The 12188-nt window shown below is 28.5% G+C and overlaps 5 protein-coding genes and 1 non-coding gene across 6 annotated transcripts; 2 read left to right on the forward strand and 4 right to left on the reverse strand.

The window, feature by feature from the left end:
- Window positions 1–1167: 1167 nt before the first annotated feature.
- PWA37_001673 lies at window positions 1168–1243 on the reverse strand. The gene has a single exon. It is a non-coding gene; the product is annotated as a tRNA-Ile (tRNA).
- Window positions 1244–4252: 3009 nt separating this feature from the next.
- On the forward strand, window positions 4253–4687 carry SNA4 (Sna4p; the record flags this gene model as incomplete). The annotated part of the gene is made up of 1 exon (XM_064858292.1): window positions 4253–4687. One exon carries the CDS (start codon window positions 4253–4255, stop codon window positions 4685–4687), a length of 435 nt encoding a protein of 144 aa, XP_064714999.1.
- A 1492-nt stretch (window positions 4688–6179) lies between these two features.
- On the forward strand, window positions 6180–6772 carry PWA37_001675 (adenosine 5'-monophosphoramidase; the record flags this gene model as incomplete). The annotated part of the gene is made up of 2 exons (XM_064858293.1): window positions 6180–6240; window positions 6381–6772. 2 exons carry the CDS (start codon window positions 6180–6182, stop codon window positions 6770–6772), a joined length of 453 nt encoding a protein of 150 aa, XP_064715000.1.
- Window positions 6773–6920: 148 nt separating this feature from the next.
- PWA37_001676 (cyclin family protein) lies at window positions 6921–7808 on the reverse strand (the record flags this gene model as incomplete). The annotated part of the gene is made up of 1 exon (XM_064858294.1): window positions 6921–7808. The coding sequence occupies one exon, from the start codon at window positions 7806–7808 to the stop codon at window positions 6921–6923; it is 888 nt and encodes a 295-aa protein (XP_064715001.1).
- Window positions 7809–9438: 1630 nt separating this feature from the next.
- Window positions 9439–9735, reverse strand: STF1 (ATPase-binding protein; the record flags this gene model as incomplete). Its single annotated transcript, XM_064858295.1, has 1 exon — window positions 9439–9735. The coding sequence occupies one exon, from the start codon at window positions 9733–9735 to the stop codon at window positions 9439–9441; it is 297 nt and encodes a 98-aa protein (XP_064715002.1).
- A 901-nt stretch (window positions 9736–10636) lies between these two features.
- Window positions 10637–11956, reverse strand: PWA37_001678 (homocitrate synthase LYS21; the record flags this gene model as incomplete). Its single annotated transcript, XM_064858296.1, has 1 exon — window positions 10637–11956. The coding sequence occupies one exon, from the start codon at window positions 11954–11956 to the stop codon at window positions 10637–10639; it is 1320 nt and encodes a 439-aa protein (XP_064715003.1).
- Between the last annotated feature and the right edge of the window lie 232 nt (window positions 11957–12188).

The raw sequence follows: 12188 nt of genomic DNA on the forward strand, positions 1-12188 counted from the left end.
CTTTTAAATGATATTTTTTAGAATGTAGTAACTACGGCACATGCTAACCATATATATATATATTTACAATGTAGTATTATCCAAGAAGAGCTTCATTATACCATATATCCTAGGGCAGTATAGCATCATCTTGAAAAATTACTGTCATAAGGACTAAATAATCTTAGAGACAGAGAAGCTAAGAATAATATACATATTTTTATATGCAGACTATTTATTTTAGCCAGTATTGTCTGCATTCTTTAAATTTTATAACTATATCAAATTATTTTGTTGTAAAATGTATATATTCACATCTGTAATAGAAAATTAAGTTATTATATGAGGGTTCTGTACACGATAACTCTATTGCTACGAGCTCCTGATGGTAGTGAATTTAAAAAAATATTAACAATAATAACTAAAATAAATAAACATAAAATATCTACCTTCTCTATATTTTCAAATGTAATTTTAAAATATAACCAAACTATTATAATTACTACTGACTAATCAGTATATAATTTACACTTACCTGTCTTTTTTGTTCTTCTCATCGGTTATGATCCTTCTTCTTTTCTGTTATTTTTACTCCTACGTTTGTATCTAAACTTTTCAAAAAAGAAGACTCAAGGATAATATCAATAACTCGCATTTCCATAAAGCACTAGTCAGAAGTATAATCACGACAAATGTTGTCTTGGTGTCATCATAAATAATCTTGTAAACCCTCTAATTGACGATAGTGCTCTTGTTTTTCATCAATAAATGTTGTACATACCTGTATATACATATATCTAGATTACTCCATATATAAAAAGTACAATAATGTATCATATCTAGAGGACAACAACCAAAAATGATTTACCGTATTTCATACTCTATATATGACATATGAAATCCCAATATCACTATAAACAATCTTGTGAACTCTTTAGTCGATGACGACGTTCCTGTTTTTCTTGTTTTTCATGTTTATATAACTATGTTTATCTGTATATCTGTATATATTAGTTTACTCTTTATGTAGAGTATAGTTTATATGTCATATATAGACATTCAATCAAGCTATATCTATCTATTTTAGTGTCTAGAAGAGTATATCCCTCGCAATCGGGTTTTCATCTATGACAATTTTCATCTGTCACATTCTCATTAGAAAATCTTATACTACAAAGGTAAAAAAACATGGTTCCTAGCGGGATCGAACCGCTGATCCCCGCGTTATTAGCACGGTGCCTTAACCAACTGGGCCAAGGAACCAACTACCTATTGACCCTGTTGTAGTATGGTATGGTGAAGTTCTTTGTGTATTCCAGGGAAGCGCAAATAATATTAATAGTAATTCAAATAATCGAGACAGTAATCAACTATAGTCGATAGTATAATTACTAAAACGGTCTTATATATTAAGCGGCTTATATCGAGCTAATGTACTTATTCGAAGTTACTTAACTTGTTACTTGCTTGTTCTATTTTGTTTATACATAATATATAAATTATTTACAAGAAACGATTATGGAAGATGATCTTTTATCTCCTGAAAACGTTGTCCTTTTATATGTTTTCTGGAGCTCGATCGATTATTCAGATTACTACATTAATGACTTGACTGATTCAAACCCTAAAATTTATTATATTAATTTAGGTGCACTACTGGATTAGAACTGCATCCCAATTCTCTAATCATGGTGATTAGTAATACACGTGGGACTTAATAAAACAATAGGTAAATTCTAGATTTGCCAAGATCTTATGTAATCCAATCTTTTTATTATGCAGCATCTAATGTTGTAGCACATGTATGGCTTATTAATACACTAATTGGTTCTAGATTCATTCAGGATCTTATGTAATCTTGATGGTTATAACTATTCTATTCCACAACAGACCCGTATTGTGGAATAGAATTAGATGGCAGAGTTGATAAAATTTTAGAAACATAAAAAAAATAATATTTTTCACAATTAAGCTTATATTTATACTAGACCGTGAGTGAGATAATTGAAAAATATTCAAAATCCTCTCAAGGCTAAATATGCAATAGGTTTTTGAAATACTTGAACTTTTAAATACAAGAAATAAAACATATAAAAAAATTCAATGATATGAGCTTAACAAAATATCTTATGAGTAGTATTAGGATTAAATTTTCATAATTGATATATTAAAATATGGATATTAATTATATATATGAATACTTACAAATTATATAATTGGTTGATTCCAACCAATAAATAGATTAGTTCTAATTATTTTTGGTAATCTAGTTCGTCTTCCTCTGGACAAAATCTATTAAATAGAATATGAATGCCAATGCTGGTAATTATCTCTGGTTCCATCTTTCAATGCTCAAATGTCTCTTAAATAAACTTTTCAATAATGTGTCACCAATATTAATCCGGTGATCGTTTGTTTATTCAAATTGCTGGAATGATATATTAACTGTTTAGGAAACAAGTAAATATATCAAAGGAGGAAAATGTTTGTCATGCCCATTCAATATTACAGAGATAAGATCAAATAGAACTAAAATGGATCAATATATTATGACATATTGTCGAAAGGTAAAGATATATAAGTAGACAAGTTTACTTATTAATTTTCTAATCTGGATGAATAGTATATATACATTATATTGTATTTTCTATTATATTTATATAATTGTTAATTCCCGAATAAGAAATGGAGGGAAAATTACTCTACATATTAACATAATTAATAACAGAAAATAATAACATATAATATGATTGCGGACGCTAAAAACACGTATACTACTATTATTTATCCAGAGGACGAGCACAGTTACTATAAACATATATACTATGTTGTTTATAATTTCCAATCAGAACTTCTTGTAAAATTTTTCCTATCCAAAATTTATTACTTTTATTATATATATTGTTAAGGTAATCATAGACATATGTAGATGTGCGATTGGTTTTCCATAATAAGTCATTTAACAGAAAAATAGCATAATTAGTCCTGTTGCCTTTTTTAATAAGGTCTTTAAAATCGATAGTTAAATTAGCCTATTAGGAAAAACGTATTGTTTTAATAACTTATGCTCCCAAGCATTAGGAAAAAATTTAAGTCATATATACCTTCAATTACAAGTTATAAAAGTTCTCTGTGAAGAATTATGGGTAAAATGATATACATAAAAATAGATTACCATTTTTATTTCAATCGACTCTTACTTACAAAAATACTAGGGGAAACAAGCATTATTAACTGTTTGTTCAGAATAAAAAAAAATTCAAATCCAGAGCTTATTTTAAAACTTCTTTTGTATTTAGTCTTAAAAATAGTTAAGATAAGTTGCTAATAAGTATGTAATTTTTTTTGTTTCATTTAGTTGTCAATAATGAAGCATAACATTTTGTGGATTATCAAAATAATTTATTCTATTTTAGATTGAAGAGGTACTGTTTTTTTCGTGGTAATTTTCTATCTTTAATGCTTGGTACAATAGCGACGGTTGTAAGTAATTGTTTATCCAAAAAAAAAGAGTATATATACTTATATAGATATATATATATATATGACAATTGAAAATGTCTAATTCATATTTTTCTAATAAATAACGTTTTTGTGTTTCTTTTGCAATTAACAGTATCTATATATATATAGTTGAAAGAAGGCACAGCAATTATTATCAAAAATCAACCGATAATAAAACAAAAAGTTCAAAAAGAACGAGTATTTATCATGTAGTTTTCTATAATCTATTAACTCGAGAAATTTTATATAACATTTGACTTTTTACTGTAAATGATATGAATAATAATGCCTGTACAATCACTGCATATATAAATCAAGTATTTATTATTAATATTTTTCTCCAATCATTATCCAAATGACTAAATTCATTATTTTCACTGATACATACCAATCATTATTATTTACAACAATATATTGCATAATATGGGAATAACTTTATGACTATATTGTCCGTATTGAATCGCATGCGTTTGTAATATTTTTTTGTCATGGCAAATACAAATCAGCAATTTTTCAATGATCTTTATAGGAACACATTAGGAACTAAAGAAAATAAGATATAGGAAAAAAAAATAGTAAAACGCCCCCTTTGTGAATAAAAAGACAAAAGAGGGTATATTGAAACTAAAGCTATGTCCTTGTGTTTTGTATTATTGACTAATTAAATTACCAGAGAAGCCTTAGACTACATACTTTATAATTTTTTCATATATATATAACATTTTTATTAAGAATTCTAATAAGGGTAGAAAGAAAAAAAAAGTGTCAAATGTGTTGCGTTATCTGTTCCATGTCAGACTGTATTCTATATATTGTTGCAGTAATTTTTCCTCCTATTGCAGTCCTATTAAGATCAGGATTCTGCTCCTCAGATTTATTATTGAATATTTTATTAACTATGTTAGGATTTTTTCCTGGATTAGTGCATGCTTTTTATTATATAACAATTACAAGTCCCTTACGAAGACAGACTGAATATGTGTATGTTATTCAACAAGGCATAGCTGATATTGAAAGAAATGATAGGAATAATTCAAGAGGATATGGTTCATATGAAACTATGCAAGCACCTTTAATTAGTTCTAACAAAAGTTCAAATAACGTATCCATGATTAGTGAAATACCACCAAACCAAGAGTCTCAAAATGGGGATGCTTGTTCAAATAAACAGATTGCACCACCCCCATATAGTGAAATATCTTGATTTAGACATAACAGATGATTAATGAGAGATATATTTGAAGAAATAATAGTATATTGTATTATTTTCTTTTTTGTTTGTTTTTACATTTCTTCTACCATTAATTATCAGTATTGTATGTGTATATGACTATGTATGTATATTTGTGAAAGCAATTAAATCTATTAAATGTTTGCAAGTGATGTTAATTTTATTCTTACTACGATAATATTTTTCATTTCATAGTTTCACATGAGACTCCTCATTAAACTTATAATATTATCTATTTAAATACAATCCTTGTTGTTTATTTTGCAAGCCTAACTCTGTAATTTCATCAATTTCATTTTTATTTAAATCAAAAGAAAATTAATATTGAGTATCTAGAATTCATTCCTTTTTTGAAAAGTTGATAACCTGTAATATTGTATTCTTAGTAACTCAACAGAACTGATTGATTAGGGGTGTAAAACCTTCGTTTACTAATTGGTACTAAGTCTTTGCTGATGTGTTTGATCCTTTTTTGCACAACTATTGAGCAATGAAAGGAAGTACAATGGTACTGCAACGCATTGATCAACCAACCGTTTAAACAGAAAGTTGTATTTACCCAATTTGTATCAATCCCCCCCTCCTGTTTAACATTTGTGTTTGAACACTTTTGGACAATTATTAATGAAATTTCCACTTCCCCTTTTCCCTGATTTAGAGATGGAGCATGGTCACATGTATTGGTAACTTTAAGACAATTTAACAAAATAACTAGCAACATTCCAATCTGGAATTATCCAGGAATACAGTATAAGGTATACAGTCATATATTTACTTTCTATCAGAGACGTTGTTTCAGAAATAACAATTTTTTTTATCGTTACAATAACTGCTGTTATTTATACATTTATTTTATTGGCATTTTGATGGTAAAAAAATATATCAAACACATTTAATTTATTAACTAAGCCCTAATATACATTTTTTTACTAGTTAAAACAGGTCAGAAGCATGGCGAAACTCTTAATTATATGCATGACTTTTTAAGAAGCGTACATAGATTAGCATCATATGTAAGACTCTTGGTCCATGCAAATTAAATAACAACAGCTATCCTAACATATACATTCTTCAACATCTAATTATATCTCTTGTTATTTACTTTTTCTTGGAGATATCTTTTTAATCATTCCGTCTCTTAATTTCTGTTTATTATATCCATGAAATATCTCGGTTCATCTATAACAATCATCCCATTAATTCATTCACCTTTAATAAGTTCATAATGTTCGTTTTGAATGATAACATAAGTTGCTCGGAACATACACTTTTATTGCAGATTGTGCAATGCAAACAGAACTAGATTTTAAAAAAGCTCTGTTTTTTTTATTTTCCTTAAATATATATGGTGTAACTACTAGACTTACACTTACACATAATAGATTGATATTAAATCTTCTCAACTTTTGCTATCTTTCCAGATAATAAGTGACAAAATAACATATACGAGAAGAATATAATACTAATGTCTATTCCTACTGCTGCTGTCCATGATGCTGCATGCATCTTTTGCAAGATTCTTAAAAGTATGCTTTTATGTCAACAATTCTAGAATTGCTTTTTTTTTTTACTTTCACTTTGACGTTTTGTATTGAATACTAACAGTCAATTCTTTAACTTTTTTTTATATATCTAATTTTTATTTCTATCTTTCTTTAAAATATAGAGGAAATCCCATCATTTAAATTGATTGAAACTGCTCACTCTTACTCTTTCTTGGACATTCAACCAACTGCAGAAGGACATATTTTAGTTATTCCAAAGTATCATGGTGCCAAATTACATAACATTCCAGATGAATATCTTGCTGATATTTTACCTGTTACCAAGAGGTTAGTAAAATTGCTTGATTTAGATATTGACGGTGATGTACCAGGTTACAATGTTCTACAAAACAATGGTAAGATTGCTCATCAAGAAGTTAATCATGTTCATTTTCATTTGATTCCAAAGAGAGATAAAGAAACCGGCCTAATTGTTGGTTGGCCTGCGCAAGAGACAGATTTTGAAAAGACAGGTAAGTTACATGCTAAGTTGTTAGAAAAATTGAATCAATGAATTGATACTGTTTTATATATATATGAGTATGTATTATACGGAATGGTTTTTTTATAATTTTTTTATTAGAATATTATTAATGCTAATGTATTAATGAAGAGTTACATATTTTTATAATGACGTTTTTGTTATGCTTGTTAGAATTCATTTATGTCTTCTTCAGTAGACTGTTTTTGAATTTTACAAATTTATCAGTTTTCAAATAATTTGATTTTCTAAATCTTATGGGCCAATTAGGTTGTCCTTTATTCGATATTGTTATTGAATCATTATTTCTGGATGATTCTATTGTAAAGGATTCTGTTAGTGGTATAGTATAAGGGTTTGATAGCTCCTCTCTCTCAAATATTAGATCCGCGTTACCAAAACTGCTCTTTATACTATTCGATGATATAGATGGTATTGATACTTGAGAGGTAGATCTCCTTTTATGTTTTATCTCTTCAGACAAATTGTTGTTCACATAAAATGGTTTTTTACGAGGACTAACAGCTAAAGGTGCGTTAAAATACAATAGATTGGTCTTTTCCTTCTCTTTCATCATTTCAATTTTATGTTTATCGAGTAATGGTTTCAAAGATTTTAACAAATCATTGGTCTCGATCCTAATATCCCATTTGAAATATTTCAATAATTCTCTTTCGATAGTATTAACCTCTTGTATATTTAAGAGACCTCCGGTATATTCTGCCCAATATTTATTCTTTGGTGAGGTATCATTCAAAGTTTTAGATACTAAGATTAGACAACCAAGAAATATTCTATGTCTCGTAGTTTCCATTCCATAAACATCTTTAGCAATGATATTCTTTAATCTAGCTAAATAAACAGCAGTAGCCATTAATGTTGAGGTGTGAACATTGGATTGCACGATCAATCTTTTGATAAAAGTAGATAAATTGGGTGTTGATGTATTACATGCTTTATTGGTTGGTATTTTTATCAGCTTTGATGTTAAATTCACTAGATATCGGACCATATCATCACTCACTGGTTTTTTATTAAACTCTATCAGTGTGCTATAATCACTAAGCATGGCATGTGGTGTACAATCCTATTTGTGTCTGCTATGTTTATTGATAAAAGAAAAAAAACTACGAGTTAGATTGATATGAAATGACTTTTCTAATATGGTATATAATTGAGAAGATTCTCTCTAATATTATCTTGGGGGGGAAGGGGGCAAAAAAGAGAAAAACTGATGGGTTGTTTTTTCGATTACGTTGACATTCAATAGGAGATTAACAATTGTGGTCTTTATGTATAATCCCTCCAGACAGTATTCGATTTTCATGATTTCAAAGTAAAAGAAACAAAGACAAAAAGAATAATATAAAAGAAATGCTGGTTTAATGGACTACGTGAAAAATCCGATATCAAAGAATAATAAATAACATATTTTATCTCATCTATTTCCTGCCATTACGAAAAAGTTTCCCATACGAAGCTCAGATCTCATTTATTTTCCTCTTTTGGAAATAAGTGCAGCTTACTGGTTTTACCTATTTAGGTGAAAATTGAAAAAGAGTAATCTGTTATTTTGCTTCCTTGTTTTAGTTTGATCGGCAAGATCACAAAAGAAAGAGAAAAAGGAAAAGAAATAAATGTGGGATATCTAAATCCTTGCAAATATGTAAATAATGATGTGGAAACTCCAGTTTATTTTACTCTCCAAACTCAAAACAGTCATTGTTGTTTTAACGAAATTATATTTTGTTCCTTATTTTTACCTGTTTAATGACTGGGATGTAATATTGACGGATTATATAAGTCTGATGGGGGTCAGTGATAGGCACTTGAACTTATCGCAAAGTAAACACTATCTTCTTGATGTGTCTTTTCATTATGTCTTTTCAAATTGAAAACATCTGTTGATACAGTTTTCTTAGTGTCAAAATACTTATATTTTGCTTTTTTTTTTTCTTTTTTATTTGATAATTCAAGTTAGATACAGTAGAAGATACTACTTTCTTTAACAATAGTTTATACATTAGAAAGTAATAATAATATCAGATATTCTTTATTTCTTTTTCATACATAGCCATGTTGTTATTGTTAGACAAAAACATTTCAAGCTTGAAGCTTTTGTAGATGTTCGGTTTAATTTGGTTTTCAAAATATCTTTAAGAATTATATAATATATAACAACACATATAGTTTAGTTAAAAATATTGATTTAAACTAAAAGATAATCATTTTCTTATTTTATTTTAAGGGATAAAAAATTAAAAAACTATACATTTAATCAAAAAAAAAAAGGAAAGAAAGAAATGAACTTCTTATAACTATTTCACAAGTCATTACTCCAGACTTTAATATAACCGTAATTATCTTTGTAAATAAAGAATATATATACTTGTTACTTTTTTTGTTCTACATCTTATTATAATATAGTTAAAATTAAAAGATAAAAATATTGAATGGTGTGTTTGTTATGTAAAGAATAATTTATAGAGATCATGTTTGTAATGAATAGAAGCAAACTTGATAATTATATAATAAGGATTTAGCATTTTGGAATATGTGGAAAAGCATAAACGAATTAATATAGCTCAAAATAATAGAAGGATATATATGTATACTTATTTATTGGAGAAAAAGGAAGAAGGGAAAAAAAAGAAAACATAAAAGAAAATAGAGTTGTAACTTAGCATGAACAAAAAAAATTATTTTTTTTTTGCTTCATCGCCCTCTTTATTGTGTCTTTTTGATATTTCATTAATCTTATTTTCTAAAGAAGCCAATTCTTCCTTGTGTCTTTTAATTTCTTCCCTTATATGTGCCAGTTGTTCTTTCTCTAAATTACGAATAAACTGGTTTTCCTGAGCTTGTTCTCTTTTCGTAAATGAATTTAAACCACCTGAAGATGTATCTAATAAATATGTTCTTGAAGAATTGATGAGTACTCTTTTGTTAAATAACAGGGATTTATTAAAAAGTACAATACGTGGAGTTACCAGCATTTTTGAATGTATGTGTTATATTAATGTTGTAAAGTTGATTAGAAGGAATAAGCTAGTCAATAAAATTGTTTCGGTGAGAAAAAAATGTATGTATATGTATATATATATACAATGAAATTAATTTGATATTTGCTTTCGATTATGAATCAGTTGCAGTAATATGTTATATTAAGTCAAGTTTTGTCAGATATTTAGAATAATTTTATAATTGTTATAACACCAAACATTAACAATATTGGGATAACCAAGATAAAAGGATAATGGAGAAGGAAAATGTACACCAGTTGGGATAATCAAGTAAGAATTCAAAATGATAAATGTATATGATTTATCAAAACCCCTACTACTTTTCCTATAAACTTTCAGCTTATGTTTTTTTTTCCTATCTGTCAAAAGAAAAATGAAAAAAAAGAAGGAGGCGGAAATTTTAGTGAAAATCAAAAAAAAAAAGGACGTCTTCTGCCGTGCAATTAGAAGAACCACTCCTCTCTCCTGTCTTTATTTGCGCTTCTCCTTTCTGTTATTGGTTCAATAAAACAAAATAAAATAAAAACACAATTGTCAACCTTCAGTTTTCATATAATGCACTATTTGCCTATCTTTAATATATCTATTGATTTTTTCTTATCTAAATATTAGTTATTCATTACATAAAAGTAAAAGACGTATATATATGTATGTATTTTATAATACTTCTTTAAAAGTGGGACCAATGTACAAAATGATAGTAACATAAAAAATAAAAAAATCAGGAATCAAAAAGGGACCGTGAATTTTTGAATATATTGTAAAACTTGCGAGATTTCTTGTCACTTCTATCCAGAATATTTGAAATATGCTAAAAAAAGAAAGAAAGAAAATTAGATAAACAGGAAAAAAGTTACAGTTTTTGTAAGGTAGTTTATTCCTTCTTAGCTTTTTTAGTGGCTGGTTCAGCAGTAATATCTAATGGCTCTTCATCGGCCTTAGTCTTTTTAGGTACTAAGGCAGGGGTATTTATTTCAGCATGGAATTCCTTAATTATAGAATCAACATCATCAATATTCAATGGTCTAATGTCACCCATCTTCTTAATCTTACTAGTAACTTCTTTAATCTGCGGATCTGTTAAATTCAAATTCAATTGATCAACTCTTGATTTAATAGCATTCCAACCGGTTAATCTATTGGCAAAGTGGATATATCTCTTTAGACCAAAATCATGTGGATTTAAGATTTCATATGTGGATGGATTAGCTAAAATGGCCTTAGCATGAATACCAGCTTTATGTGTGAAGGCACAGAACCCAGTGATTGGATTATTGAATGGAATATTGACTTGAACAGCGTCGGCAACTAATAATTCCAGGTCTCTGATTTTATGTAACTTATATTTTGATTTAACATAATCAGGAGCTGCCACGATCATTCTAGCCATTAGCCCACCAATGGGGACAATACCGTTTCTTTCACCAATACCCAAGACACAGGTGTCAATTAAACGGGCACCGGCTTCCAAAGCTGTGTAAGCGTTGGCAATAGCACAACCAGTGTCGTTATGGAAATGACACTCAATATCACAATTAACAACAGACTTCAAGGTTCTAACTAGTTCATAGACTTGTCTTGGGTTAGCACAACCAACGGTATCGGCAATACCAACTCTATTCACACCGATCTTACTAACAGTCTTGTAGATATTTAATAAATCGACAAGATCACTTCTGAAGGAATCTTCAGAAGAGAATCTAATTTCAATACCTTTGGACTTGACAAATTCGATGACTTCAATAGCACTCTTGGCAATGTAGTTCATATCTTTACCATGAGAATATTGTCTTAAAAATTTAGAAGTACCGATAACAACATCGACACCATCGACACCTGTCTCAACAGCAACTCTTGCATCGTCCATGTGACAACGAATGTGAGTTAAAATTTTGGCCTTTAAACCTAATTTACAGATAGCTTCACAATCCTTTCTAGATTGTTCAGATGCCACAGGCGAGGTTAATTCGATATAGTCGACCCCAAAATCATCTAAAGCCTTGGCAATTTCAATCTTTTTTTCGGTAGTGAAGAAAGCATTAGCAAATTGTTCACCTTCTCTTAAGGTAGAATCAATCAATTGGAAATTATCGACATTGGATAAATAGTCAGCTGGGTTAGGACCATATGGATTAACTTGATGCCTAGCTAAGGCATCACTTTCATGGATTTTCTTAAATTCAGTATCACTCATTTTTGTACAGGTCGGCTCAATGTTTGATGTATAGATATGGGTATATATATACGTATATGTACGTGTTTGTGTATGTTAATATGTGTTTATGGTATACGTTAGACGTAAAAAAATGGATTGGACGATTTTCTGAGATTGAGAGTAGACAGTAATTAAATAAATGTGTACAAGTCTTAGAGGAAGATGCCAAAGAAGTAATTTGAAAAATTCTTAGATCCTATACAATTATACA

This window comes from Arxiozyma heterogenica (assembly GCF_036370985.1).
Source record: "Arxiozyma heterogenica strain weizmannii chromosome Unknown scaffold_17, whole genome shotgun sequence".
Taxonomy (NCBI): domain Eukaryota; kingdom Fungi; phylum Ascomycota; class Saccharomycetes; order Saccharomycetales; family Saccharomycetaceae; genus Arxiozyma; species Arxiozyma heterogenica.